The sequence below is a fragment of the Pristis pectinata genome, chromosome 14, assembly GCF_009764475.1.
Source record: "Pristis pectinata isolate sPriPec2 chromosome 14, sPriPec2.1.pri, whole genome shotgun sequence".
NCBI classification, from domain to species: Eukaryota; Metazoa; Chordata; class Chondrichthyes; order Rhinopristiformes; family Pristidae; genus Pristis; species Pristis pectinata.
In genome coordinates, this window is record NC_067418.1 from 27,503,129 (window position 1) to 27,517,572 (window position 14,444).

The window sequence follows — 14,444 nt, forward strand, 5'->3', positions numbered from 1 at the left end:
GTCAAACTCATAGACCTTTAACTGAGACAGAACAAAAGACCCCTGCTGGAGCACCCTGGAGCACTTATCACTTTGAATGATGGACCTGGCTCTTAACATGGCTTTTTTATTATCTTGAGGTTGTGCATTTGAAATTCTGTAGACCCATTAATGAAGCATGTTGCTATGGTAATTGGAACCTTTTTATTCCAGACTCTGTCAGGTATGAATAATGTGTGAACCTGTAGGAAGCCAGTGGTAATATTGTCACAATCCTGATATTCAAACACAGTAAACTGAAAACTGGCAAAGAGCAAAGACAGTCAACATAATTCTGCTTTAAGCCTTAAAATGACTGAAGGTGCAAAAATATAAGTTATGGAGCTGAATATTCACCAAGAATCTCTTCTGATGTTTCTGAACAATTACGTTTTCTAATGCTGTGTTTAAAAACAGTACCATATTCGCATCAATGTTTCAACAAAAATGGTTCTTTCTCTTTATGTTTGTGCTTCAGGAAGATTTATAGGTTTAGTAAAGTACACACATACAGTACTCACAGCACTGGTAACAGGACAGTGTTATGTGGATCTTGAGTCCGTCATTCTTAGGGAAAGCACTGTTTTGGCATTGTGCAAATATCCACTTGTGAAAAGTAGCTTCTTCCCCTTTTTGCCAGGCTTTGTGCCCAATTAATCCCTCTCCCCCTCCCACCCCTTGCCTCTTTATTAAAACGACAGCATCTAAGTATCCTCTCACTATTTAGAGAAATTACACTAAATTGAACCTATCATCAATGGAGCACATTGTTTTTATTGTGTACATTGCTAACCACTTCCAGCAAAAGAATTCTTGAACATACTTTTCAGATTGCCTCAAATTTATTACTTATGATGATAAGCAAAAGAAGTGATTCTTCTTGCTAATTCACAATTCACAATGTTATGCCTGCTGCAATCCTATTACATGTAAAAGCTCTTTGCATTTTATTCCAGGTGAGTTTGACGATGCTTTCAGATTTTTATTTTTCACTACTTCTGTCTGCTACTTTTGTGTTTTAGTTTACATGAATTTCAAGGAACAGCTGGTGAAATGTGCATGTGGAAAAAGGAAGCTAAACTTGTTTCTCTTAGTTAAATTCTCCATTAGCTTTTTCTCACAGTCTATCATGTTGTGCCTGCCATTCATTAAAATTTATGGCGTCACAGTTTAGTTGTGATATAATTTGCATGCCTGTCTTTACTGAGTAAGAGAGGATGGTCCTAAGAATAGTATTCCATTTCTATGATGAAGAGCATGATTTATTTGATCCATGTTATTCTTGGTGTAAAATCAATTGTTATTTGGAATAACCTGATGTTTCTACATCGTACTTGAAACCTATAATCTACATGCTAGAAAAAGTAAAATGAGACTGAAGTTGGTTTCGGAAATGGAACCACAGTGACAATAGGGACTTGATACCCTGTTACCTGTGTCAGTTCTGATTTTGCTTTTCGCATGCTGAAGCTTGGGTGAGGAGGGACTCAGGAGGGTTTTGAGGATGGTAGTCAGGTAGATGACAGAGTGAGAAGTGGGAACATTGGCATTAGGTATTGGGGGTATTGGGGGTCAGATCAATAGTGATGGAATGTTAATGAAAGACCTATCCAGGGGAAGATGCTCTCCCTATACTCCCTGGCAGCAGTCCAATCAGAGGGAGGCCTTTTAATTAACACTCTGTTAAGACCTGCATCGGTGTTCTTGCAAGCCTCCCTTACACAGTAGAACTTTAAGCAAATTATATACTATTTGATGTCATTGTAAACTCCCAGCAGCATCTGTGCACGTGCATCAAGCATACAAAGTACGGCAGAAATTTTGGCCTCCGGTCTTCTGGAAATAGTCACCCCAGTGCAAAAGTTTAGGTGTTCCTGAATTAGGTCAGTCGATAAGAATACTGAAGGTGGTAAGGAGATTAGAACACACAATTAATTTAAATGTAATCAAATAAAGATTGATCTCTTTATTCCCCATCATCTAAGTAGATGCAGAAGTGTATTGTGTGTTGAGAATGGGGCTCTACTTGTTGATTCAACTCCATAGAGAATGTGTGTGTCATATTCTGGGGGATGGAGGGTTGTGAATTTTGGGGACTTTAGGAGCCAAAACCAGTTAACAGCATAATGTTCTCAAGAAAAGAATTCCTTGATCATGGAATTCCTTGCCAGTCTCCCTGTCTGTAATTCCATCCCATGCATATTGTTACCTTTCTGCTTGCTGTTCTCTTTCTTTTCCCTCGGACCTCGCTACCTGTTGAGATGAAGTGGAATTCAAGGTTATCCTGAAAGTCTAAATGAAGCTGGGTTGGAGGAGATTCATTTGGAGCATAAACACTGGTGTAGAGTAGATGGCCACGTGACCTTTTTTCTTACGAATTTTGTAAATTTGATCTCGCATGTGGTAAATGGTAATGATTTTAAAGTTTGGCAGAGTCTCCCTGTAGGTGTGCCTCACTGTAAAATTGTGTGTCTCGTTAGGTTTATAAGCTATGGCTGAAAAGGGTCTCCAAGCAGCCATCCATTTCTACTATAGGACCCCTTCGAATAAGACAAACACCATGGCCATGTTGCTGGATGCACAGAAAGGTGGCTATTTGGCCCATCAGACTGAGCTGGCTCTATGCAAGTGCAATCCAGCTACTCTCACACCACCACCCTCTTTCTATGGCCCTGCATTTTTTTACATTCACATCCTTATCCAGAATTTTTTTTGAAGGCCACCATTGAATCTGCTCCTATTACCCACATTGGCAGTGCTTTCCAGATCCTAACCATTCACTATATAAGAAAGATTTCCTCCTGTTACTGTTCATTTTTGTATTATAATTGTTTTTTTTAAATTCACTTACTGCCCATTCCTAATTGCTCATGAGTAGCTGGAGATTGCCTGCAGTCCTTCTGCTGAAGGTGCTTGAGTAGGGCATTCCAGGATTTAGACCCAGCGATGAAAAGGCAACAATTAATTTTAGAGATGCAAGAGATTCTGCAGATGCTGGAATGTGCAGCAACACACACAAAATGCTGGAGGAACTTAGCAGGTCTGGCAGCATCTATGGAGGGAAATAAACAGTTGACATTTTGGGTTGAGACTTTATTTCAGAGTCACGTTGGTTGACTTGGAGGGTAACCTGAAGGTGGTGATATCCCCATATGCCTTCTGCCTTGTTCTTTGTGGCAGTAGCGTTTGCGGGGTACATTTGAGTAGCTGTTGTACATTTTGCATGTATTACATACTGCAAGTGCTGTGTTGTTGGTAGAGAGAATGAATGCTGAGGGCAATGGACTGGGTGCTAGTCCTGTTGGCTGCTTTGACCAGGTCGGTGTCAAGCTTCTTGTGAGTTGTTGGAGCTGTTCTCATCCAGGCAATTGGGGAGTACTCCACTGTGCTCCAGCCTTGTGCCTTGCAGAAGATAGGAAGGCTTTGGGTTTCAGAAGGCGAGTCACAGAACCGGAGGTGATATCAATGATCTAGTTTATTTTATTCCTTCATGAAATTGTCATTACTTTCATGTAGGCCAATTTAACACCCAAAAGGTTTTCCTTTAAGATTTTATTCACTTTAATTTGAAATGCGGCTGGGTTTTGTCTTGGCAATGGATGCTGGATTGTAGGAAAAACTGAACAAAGTATTTTCCTACAACTGAATAAGGCATGGTAGTGTAGCAGTTACCTTAATGCTATTACAGTGCCAGCGACCCGGATTCAATTCCAGCCTCTGTCTGTAAGGAGTTTGTACGTTCTCCCCGTGTCTGTGTGGGTTCCTCCGGGTGCTCCAGTTTCCTCCCATATTCCAAAGACACACAGGTTAGGAAGTTGTGGGCATGCTATGTTGGCGCCAGAAGTGTGGTGACACTTGTGGGCTGCCCCCAGAACACTCTGTGTAAAAGATGCATTTCACTGTGTGTCTCGATGTACTTGTGACTAATAAAGAAATCTTATTTATCTTATCAATGGGAAGACAAACAAAAACACAAAATTTTAAACAGAGTTATTGATAAATGCTTCCTAGCAAAAAACTACAGTACAATTTAACAAGTCAATCCCTTGCATTAAAGTAGATCAGGTTTACTGAGCTCTTAGATCTCAGATTTAATTTGGGTGAAATATTGAACACAAATCACAAATCTGAGCCAGGTGTGATGGATATTCTCTTTACAGAACCCCAAAAGGCTTATTGCTAACCTCAGCTTTTTAGCACAGCAGCATGACTTGTCCAAAGGTCAAGAAGTGGTTGCTCATTAAGCTAAGATCCCTTCTGCAAAAACAGCAGAAATTTTCCAAGGCTCAAGGTGGTTGTTGTTTGCTAAAACTTTTCACCAATGCTCCCTGCTCAGCCTCTTCACATAAACAAGAGAACAATGGAATCCAGTTTACTTAATTAAACACTCTAGTCACCTGGCCTGAAAATGTGGTTGAAAAAACATCACATGTCAATGATGTCAACTGAGTGTAAAAACAGTATAAATGTTGGAAAGTGGTCAGGGTCGGGGAATGACAGAGAGAAGGGGTTACAGAAAGAAGACCGAGAATTCATTCCTCAGCCTTTGGTTTTTGCGATGGACGACTTGTTTGTCTGCAACTTGTTGGAATGACTTTTTAACCTGTAAGTATTGTACTTGTGTTTGGAAATCCTTTGTAAGTTGCAAGTCATTGTTAAGAATTACTTATTAGAATTAAACGTGTCTCACTTAAAATAAAATAAACTGTTTTTAAACTGCTTCATTAGATGGAAGTATCTTCTCCTTGGTTGGGAGGAGGGACCCACCACTCGAAATAGTGATTATTGACAGCTAGACCTTTCTGTAGAGAATTGAAGTAAACTAGTGCTTGAAGTGTAGGTTGATACAGTATAATCTTCCTAAAGTGAGGTAGTCATAGATACTTATGCCAGATAGAACTTAAAGTCTTGAATTAAGTTTAGAGCTCTTGACGGTACACTCAATATTATCACACTGGGACCATGGCTTAGTGGCTTCAGTATTAAATTTGGGATCCTTCTGCTGTACACGATTGTCATCTTTAGTCCTGTGAAATATTTGGCCTGAAAAATTTGGCAAGTAACAGATCTTATGAGCTGGACCTGTTGGCAGAGAGGTCATTGCCTCTTCAGTAGGGCTTTACAAAATTAGGGTTTCACCGCTATTTCTCTCTAATATAGTTGTCTGATGATTTCACATAGCTGAGAGAATGTTAAAATGAAAGTTTAATGAATACTTGTACCATATTCCTTTTACGACTTAATTGGTCACAGCCCTTGCCCTAAACCTGCTCTTTAAGCTTTGCTGCATCTTTTTCATCCCAGCAGTGTGCAGATTAATCGCTGTAGTGTGAACAGCTTGCACCTGTCACAGAGACAAATTTTATAGAGAATAATGAGTATGTGAGAGTGATTTACTCCATTGAGAAGTTCAGATGACATCGTAAATCTCAGCATCGAAGTGTAGATTGTTTGTTCTCTGATCTCCAAGATTTGTGTTATGGCATTAACCTTACATCTTGGTTGTTTAACATAATATGCCAATCTTCTGAGTGTCACACGTTAGCAGTAATCATCACTGATATAAAGATGTCATGCAAGCATCCTTCATAGTTTGGCTGCTGGATGATAAGTAATACAGACCACAAATATCCAGGCTCATTTCCACTCTGTGCTCTTAGCTATTCTCAGTTCTGCAGACTGGAAAAGATGCTAGCATTTACCTCTGTCTTAGTGAAAAGTGGCCAGGATTTAAACCACTTGCTCTCCAGTGACCCTGCTGCGTGTTGTGTTGTCAGATGAGCATAGGATCAAAAGACTTGGTTCTGATGTCCTCAGCAATTGTAATGCCTCCTGCCACTCGTTTAATGGCCTATAGTTATGGCCATGGAAGTAAAGGATAAAAGGGTTCAGGGGCCTGTGCAAACGTTCCTTAGCACAAGGACAGTATCCTCATAGAAAGAAAAAGAATGGATTTGCCAGTAAAAGGTGTTTGGAGGCAAAAACATATTTTAACAAAAAGGTCTTCTATGTTTACAGCAACATCACATCTCAGAATAATATCAAACTGCTTCACACAAAATGTGTGAAGTTACTTATTCTGGTATGTGGTGGTCTCATGAACTTGCTGCTCACATTGTAAAAGTCACAGATTTGGGAGGCACTGTTAACAAAATTTTAGCGAATGGCCATGAGATTATAATTGTGCTGGAATACAATTGTGCTGCTGCTGATGTCCCATAGAGCCTTCTGGAAGCCTGGTTTTGTATATGTGGACATATTCTGAACCTATCCAGTCTAGTAAAATACATTGTGTAGTTTCCTCTGTGTGAAGACAGGACTTGATCTGCCTTGCTGGTGGGATAGTCTCCGATGTTTGCTGATATGATTCTGAGAGCATAAATGTGTTAAGTTGTTGCTTGACTAGTTTGGGATACCTCTCTCCTTTGTTTAAGAAGAGAAATGGGGATAATCTAGAAAATTATAGGCTGGTGACCCTCATATCATTGGTAGGGAAGCTATTGGAGAGGATTCTTTGGAGTAGGATTTACTCACATTTGGAAGAACTTTGTCTAATTAGGGACAGTCAGCATGGCTTTGTGCGGGGCAGTTTATGTCTTACAAACTTGATTGAGTTTTTTGAGGAGGTGACCAAGGTGATTGATGAGGGCAGGGTAGTGGATCTTGTCTACATGGATCTTAGTAAGGCCTTTGACAAGGTCCTTCATGGTAGGTTGATCAGGGAGACTAGGATGCACGGGATCCATGGTGAATTGGTAGTTTGGATTCAGAATTGGCTTGCTCATAGAACACGGAGGGTAGTAGTGGAAGGGTGTTATTCCAGCTGGGGGTCTGGGACCAGTGTTGTTCTGCAGGGATCAGTGCTGGGATTTCTGTTTGTGATTATATATAAATGACTTGGATGAAAATTTGGATGGGTTGGTTAGTAAGTTTGCAGATGACTCAAAAATTGGTGGAGTTGCAGACAGTGAAGAAGGTCATCAAAGGATACAATAGGATATAGATCAGTTTCTGTTATGGGCAGAGAAATGGCAGATGGTTTAATCTGGACAAGTGTGAGGTATTGCGCTTTGGGAAGTCAAATGTAAGGGGCAAGTATGCAGTTTCTGGTAGGATCCTCAATACATTGATGTACAGAGGGATCTTGGGGTCCAAGTCCATACCTCACTGAAAGTGGCAACTCAAGTAGATAGAATGGTAAAGAAGGCATATGGCATGCTTGTCTTCATCACTAGGGGCTTGTACTCTAAGAGTCAGGAAGTCGTGTTGCAGCTGTATAAAATTTTAGTTAGGCTGTACTTGGAGTATTGTATACGATTCTGGCCATCCCATTACAGGAAGGACGTGGAGGCTTTGGCGAGGTTTCAGAAGAGATTCACTAGGATCCTGCCTGGATTAGAGGGTATGAGCTATAAGGAGAAGTTGTACAAACTTGGATTGTTTTCTCTGGTGCTTCAGAGGCTGTAGGAAGACCTTATAGAAGTTTATAAAATGGAGAGGCATAGATGGGGTAGACAGCCAGAATCTTTTTCCCAAGGTAAAATTGTTTAATACTAGAGGGCATAGCTTAAAGATGAGAAGGGGAATGTTTAAAGGGGATGTAGAGGGAAAGGTTTTTATTACACAGTGGTGGGTGTCCTGAACACACTGCTGGGGGTGGTAGTGGGAAAAGACCTGTTCTACAAGAGGCTTTTAGATAGGCATATGAATATGCAGGGAATGGAGGGATATGAATCATGTGCAGGTAAATTAGTCTAATTTGGCATCATGCTCAAGACAGATACTGTGGGCTGAAGGCCTGTTCCTGTGCTGTACTGTTCTATAGTTTCCAAGTTTAGCATTAGAAGCAAGGCCTTATGAAAGGTTAACAGGATTGGGTATGGCTTTGTTGCATCCTAGGATGATGCCATGTGATTTTATTCTTTTAACATTTATTTTCATAGCCATTAATACCTTTGCTTAACCTGCAAAGTCATTTGGAAGACAATTAGCAATGCCATTTCTGAAGATCTGCAGTCATATACTGTATGTGCTTTCTTCACTTAGTCCAGCTTTTTCTTTCCTCAAAGAACAACAACCATTGTTATTTATGGTTAGTTCTTAAAGAATGAAATAGGAAAGTATATTTTTATTTCAGATTATATAATTGAATTTAGATTCTCCCAGCAACTTTTATTTATAATGTGATTTATAATGTGGGCGGCACGGTAGTGCAGCGGTTAGCATAATACTATGACAGTGCCAGCGACCCGGCTTCAATTCCAGCCACTGTCTGTAAGGAGTTTGTACGTTCTCCCCGTGTCTGCGTGGGTTTCCTCCAGGTGCTCCAGTTTCCTCCCACATTCCAAAGATGTACAGGTTAGGAACTGTGGGCATGCTATGTTGGCACCGGAAGAGTGGCGACACTTGTGGGCTGCCCCCAGCACATTCTCAGTAATACAAAAAGACGCATTTCACTGTGTGTTTCAATGTACATGTGACTAATAAATAATTATCTTATTTTATCTTTAATATTAATGATGCAGCCAAGTTGACAATGCCACCTACAGTACACGTCAGTCATGATTCTGTGTTCAAGGCCTGAAGTAAAACTCTGACCCTCAGTCTTCTGAATCAAAGGTCTACCACTGTGCCATGGTTGACACTTGCTCAAGGTGCTCCAATGTAACCTTCTTTAACAAAAGGAAATAACCTATCGTCACAGATTCTAGTGGATTGACACAAGTTTTGAATTGTTTTTGTCTGAGTTTATTTAGATGAATCCCATTTTGGTTCTTGTATAAAGATTTGCTTTGACCAAGATCTTTTACTGAATTCTACTTTTGCTGTTCTATTATTCTGCTTCAGAAGGAATGAGCTGCATGAACAAAGACCATGGATGTGCCCATATCTGTAGAGAAACACCAAAAAGGAGGAGTAGCATGTGAATGTAGGCCTGGTTTTGAACTAGCCAGGAATCAGAGAGGATGCATATGTACGTAAATTCCTTTCATTTTTCTGTTTTATTATACATTCTTTTGAATATTGAAAACACTGACAAAAATCAAACTTCCCCTTGTTCAAGTTATACACTGCCCTTAACTATTCCAATCTGACATGCCTGGTATAAAAGCGCATTATTAATCAAAATTAGATTTCTTTATTCCTGCCCTAATATTAAGGACTAACGTTAGACTGCTTCTTGCGAAGTTACCTCCAGTGTGTGCCTGGAGAGATGATTTTGGAATGCAGCAGTTGCACCAGACACATTTGCATGCCCTTGAAATGAAGTTTTAAACGATGGAGTATCTGCATAACAGAATGCTTCAAACAGTCTCACAACACAAACTGAAGTTTCAGTGTCTCAGAAGACATTAGCTATGCCGAGAATTTTAACTGAACTTGTTTGGCTCAGCAATCAGCTGCAATCTGTATTGCTTGCCCTTATTTGTTTATAAATTTGAAGATGTCAGAGATCAATGTAGTTGTGATATTTAATAATCAGCTGTTTCTTTTAGATGTGTACAATTTTTTTTAGTAACATGCAATCATGGAAATGGTGGGTGCCATCATACCTGTGATGATTCGGATGATGGACCTGTTTGTGGCTGCCATCAAAAGTATGCCTTGCTCTCTAATGGGAAGATCTGTATTGGTAAGTGAACTGGGTCTTCCTACCAGTTTTCCTACATGCATTGAACTGTCTCACAAGTTAATAACAAACTATATATTTAAGCATATCCCTATAATGGGGCATTCTTATCTGTTTACAGTGCTGAAAGGTTTGTACACTCATAATCCTGTAGAAACTATAAATTCAAACACATTTAGTTACTTCAAATGACCAAATTCGGTTGCCTCAACATATTTGAAAATGATTTTAGGACTAGATGGATGTGGTTGCTGTTTTCTTTTTCATAAGCACATTAATTCAGTCACACATGCTTACTTGACAGTCAACTGATTATCATTCATAATAGCTACTATAATATGTAATTATGTCTTCATCTGTGATTTTAACAAAAAAGCTAAAGGTTTATCCTCAGTTTCTTAAGTTAAATGTACAATACAATGGTGGTTGCATGTTTTACTCAATGGAAGCAGACAACATCATACATCAATTGACATAATGTACATTTAGTGCAGGTGACCAAGGGCAAATTGTCACCTTGTATCTTAATGCAATAGTGCCAATTGAAATGTTAATCACTTTTTGTTCTGTAAGTTGCATAAATGAAACAAAACTTATTTTGAAGAGTTTGCAGAGTTGTAGCCTGCTTGGAATATGTTTACTTACTCTGTCTCTGGTGACTATTATCAGATATGATTATCAATTTGAAAAACTACACTCTCTGCTTGCAACACTACCTTGGTTCTGGCCGTTGTATTTGATGCTAGAGACAATGTAAACTCTGCCGTTTGTGTAGTGCTTTTAAATTATTTAATTACAAATTCAAAACACTAATATTTTCATGAAAAACACAAACTATTGGTAAAAGGATAGGACTAACTCGGTCAAAAGATGTTCTTGAATGAAAGAGAATTTAGTGTTGACACGATAACCAGTTGATGCAGTACATTTGCTTAGGGATAGGTTCTGAAATGTTGCCATTGTACGTGAATACCAGAGTCGAGGATGGAAATCTGATAATGCTAGAAAGCTGCATGTCTGATTGGAGTGCTGCTTTATCCAGGTTAAGTTTAAATTTGTCTGTCTTAGAATTTGATGTCAGCAGAATAAAACTAAACAAAATGATAACAGAATTTGGGACAATTTCAGTTTGCAGAAAGAACTTGAAAATTTCTGTTATTCTGGATTCTGATGATTACTTTATATATTAAAAAAAGCCTGAAATATTAAAAAAAATCAATATACTTTAGAACTGCTTAACAGACAGCCAGTATTTGAAAAGAGAAGGGGCAGATTATGATAGGTCGAATGTAATCAAATCAAACTTCACATTTCAATTTTCTGGTAAGTTCTGATGAACAGTACATATGAGAAATTTCTGTCTTTTCGCTATTGCTGCTTTGCTTGCTGTGTATTTCTGGCATGTTCTGTCATAAATCCCAATGATCTGCAAAATATTGAAAAAATACATCAATATTTTAAATTGTACATCTTTTATTATATGTTTTTCAAAGACTCATTTACTTACAAATGCTGATGATGCAAATGCAACAGAAAGAATGGGAATTTATTTGTTTAGCTCACAAACTGACACTGTCCACTTCAAGACTTTTACTAATCCTTATCTCTGGGGTTTCCTCTTCTTTTTAAGATGTTATCTCCAGCCATGACTCTCATAACCTGCTTATTGAAGTTATAAATAATCAAAACACTTATGCCGTGATGATCTCTATTGCAGCCATGCTCCATCATCATTTTTATACCATCCCAGGTGTTTGTACAGGCAGAGTATCAGGAACTGAGACTCTCTTAGCTGACTGGGGAATTGGAGAGAGGCCTAAACTCCAGCATATGGAGAACAGAGGAGTTTGTCAGCTTCAATTTATTGCTTGAATGAACTAATCAAATGCATGAAATGGAAATATTTTTAGGTAATCTATTAATTTTATTCAACTAACTGCAGGAAGGTGAATAGAAACATACTTCTTGGAAGAAAGATATATTAATAGTTTATTCTTACCCTGTATATTAATGCAAACTTTCCTATTCTGGAAATTAGCAGATTGCATATTTGCTTTGGAAGTTGGTTGCTTTTAACTACGCTGAAAGATAGAAGAACAGCTTTTAAGCTTTTTGAAAGCATGTCAAAAGTGGCTATTTCATTTCAGCTGTTTTGTTTTGTGACTTTTAGGTTTGTCTTGACCAGTTCTAGACCACCACTGAATTAAACATTTACTTTATTGCATGTATTTTAATTTGTTTTCTCCTCATTGTTTCGAGCTGGTAACCAACCTTTATTTGGTACAGAATTGCTTCTTAGCTTGCAAAAATAAATCTCAGTTGCACTTTCTGTTGCTTTTGAATGCTCATTCTGTTAATTTCTGAATTAAGGTTTTTTTGCATATGTGTTTGACTACCCTGGATTACACCTTTTCTTATTCTTCCAAGAAAAGGGAAGCTTAGCTACCCTAAGTACTAAGGAATGTGGAATTAATAACACAACAAAATGTATTGGTGTAAACCACAGATGATAAAAGATAAATCTGGAAAACTAAAATAAAAATGGAAAATGATGGAAATGCACAGCAGATTGGTTTGACAAAGATCCCAACCTCACATTCTTTTCATACATTTCCAATACTTTTCTAATGCCATAAATACCAGTTGTTGATACCTTGTGGAAAGCAAAGCAATAAAGAGAAAAGCATTGTTCAGATGCTTTTCTACAATTTATTGAAGAGAAAAAAAGCAACTTTTTTCTGCTTTGGTTTGACCATTTGCAATATATCTTGTGCTTACTTGTATTATAGAAAAGGCTGAGGCTGCAATTGAGAACTCTGAATACAATGCCACGTCAGTAACTGATGTGGACAAGCGGGTGAAACGCCGACTGCTAATGGGTAAAAAAAAATAAGCTTCTAGTGCACTGATGGTTTCTTTATGCTCTATCTTTTCATTGCAAATCTATCACTCTTAGCTGGACCTGAACACCTTGGCAGTGTCACTTGGGTTGGTGTGCATGGGCTTCTTTCTGATGTTTAACCATTATTGTATTAACTTCTTATACTAAACACTTGTATAGTTATTAATGCAGCTTCTGGCAATGGATACTAACAAATAAACAATGTTATTTCCCTATGAACTTCCTTGAAATATCAAATTCTTACTACATATGCTGTAAATGTGATGGAAAGTTAGAAAGGTGTCAAGATAAGCTTGCAATTTTCTATGTGGAAGCAGTGATTTTACCATCAGATCTAATACAGAGTATTGCAGACTAGAAAGGCTCTAGGTTTTAGTCTCTTCTCTTCTCTAGTCTCTTCTGAGTTTTATTGTTTTAACTTGATCAGCAATTAGCACTGTTGTCCCTGGCTACAGAAAAGGATAAAATAGCAGGCAACTCTGCTGCAGACCAGATTCAGGTGACTGACCTTTGGTGCCCTCCATGACCCTGCCAACATGCACTGCCCTATGCTCGGTCTTGAGGTCACTTGGATGAATTACTGGATGCACCTGTTAAACTGTACCCTAGCTGGAATCAGTGTTAGTACAAGTGATAAGGAGAAACTTGGAGGAAAGGTGACCGAATTTTAAAGTTAGAAAATGGACAACTCTGTCTTTGCTAAGTTAATCCTTAAGATGCTTAAAGTATTCATGAGCAAACTGCAAAGAGTAAATAGCTTACTTTTTTTGCTGTAAAATATATGCTCCCTAGCCTGTTAGTTGGACGTATAAACAGCAATTAATATGCACATCTCCTAGCCCCTCACCCTGTTCCTCTGTCAAGTTTCTTGCTGCAACAGAGTGGCTGAGATCAGGAACTTGGCAGAGTGTGGGGTGTGGGGGGGGGGGGGGGTGGGTGTGGGTGTTTGAAACATGGGCGATCCCACATTTCTTTCTTTCTGCATGCCATTCTATACCGTTCGATTTTCATTTGAATACTTCTAGATGAACTTAATTGTTCCTAGATGCATAAGAATTGGGAGCAGGAGTAGGTCATATGCCCCTCAAGCCTGCACCACCATTCAATAAGTCATAGCTGATCTGATTGTTTTCAGTAAGTGATTGCACAGACCTGTGATTTACCCTTCATCCACAACTATTATTATTGTCTTTAAAATACAAGATTTGCATAATCTAGTTTACAATCAGTTGAATCCATGGCTTCATATTCGCTGCAAATATGATCTGTGAAAAGTCCAAAATGGTTACTCTGGGCTGAAGATATAATTTGAAGGTACAGGCAATTTAAATGTTTGTGTAGTTTAGGGACATTTTGACCATCAGCAGGTGGTACAGTTCTGCAGCATTGTGGGAAGACTGCAGATACAAACGCAGATGTTGCTATTCATCTCTTCCTGGATATGCTGCTGGTGTTAAGGGAAAATCATGAGTTTTAAAAGGCTTTTTTCACTGCCTTGTTATTGTTTATGCTGCTCAGTGTAGATGGCATAGTCCGTTCAAAAGAGATGGACAGTTCCACCAACTGTGTAGTCCATTTGTTATATTTGCCTGCATACAGCAGGTATTAGAAATCCAAGTGGTGAGAGATGTTTCAGCTGCCACGTTTATTACTGAAGGAACACTTGTTTCATTATTGTTCTCACAACCCATCTGCTTTTATTCATTTTTTTGTGCCTACAAGCAGGTAGGTTTGCCCAAGAAAAGATCCCCTTAAACTTTTTAACTCATTTTGTGAAGTTGACTGCCTCCATAAAGCTTTTATTTGCTTTAACAGAGAAAATAATTAAGCTGTAGCCCACCCCCAGATTCCTAAAAGTTATTTTGTGATTGACTATTCTAACAGTTTTGTTTT

General features: G+C 38.7%; 1 protein-coding gene across 1 annotated transcript in view; it reads left to right on the forward strand.

The window, feature by feature from the left end:
* scube2 (signal peptide, CUB domain, EGF-like 2) overlaps positions 1-14,444 on the forward strand; it is an 88,595-nt gene that overhangs the window by 22,844 nt on the left and 51,307 nt on the right. Inside the window, 4 exon segments of the mRNA XM_052029543.1 lie at positions 8,866-8,924; positions 8,926-8,992; positions 9,536-9,652; positions 12,439-12,528. Coding sequence (XP_051885503.1) covers positions 8,866-8,924; positions 8,926-8,992; positions 9,536-9,652; positions 12,439-12,528 — 333 coding nt within the window.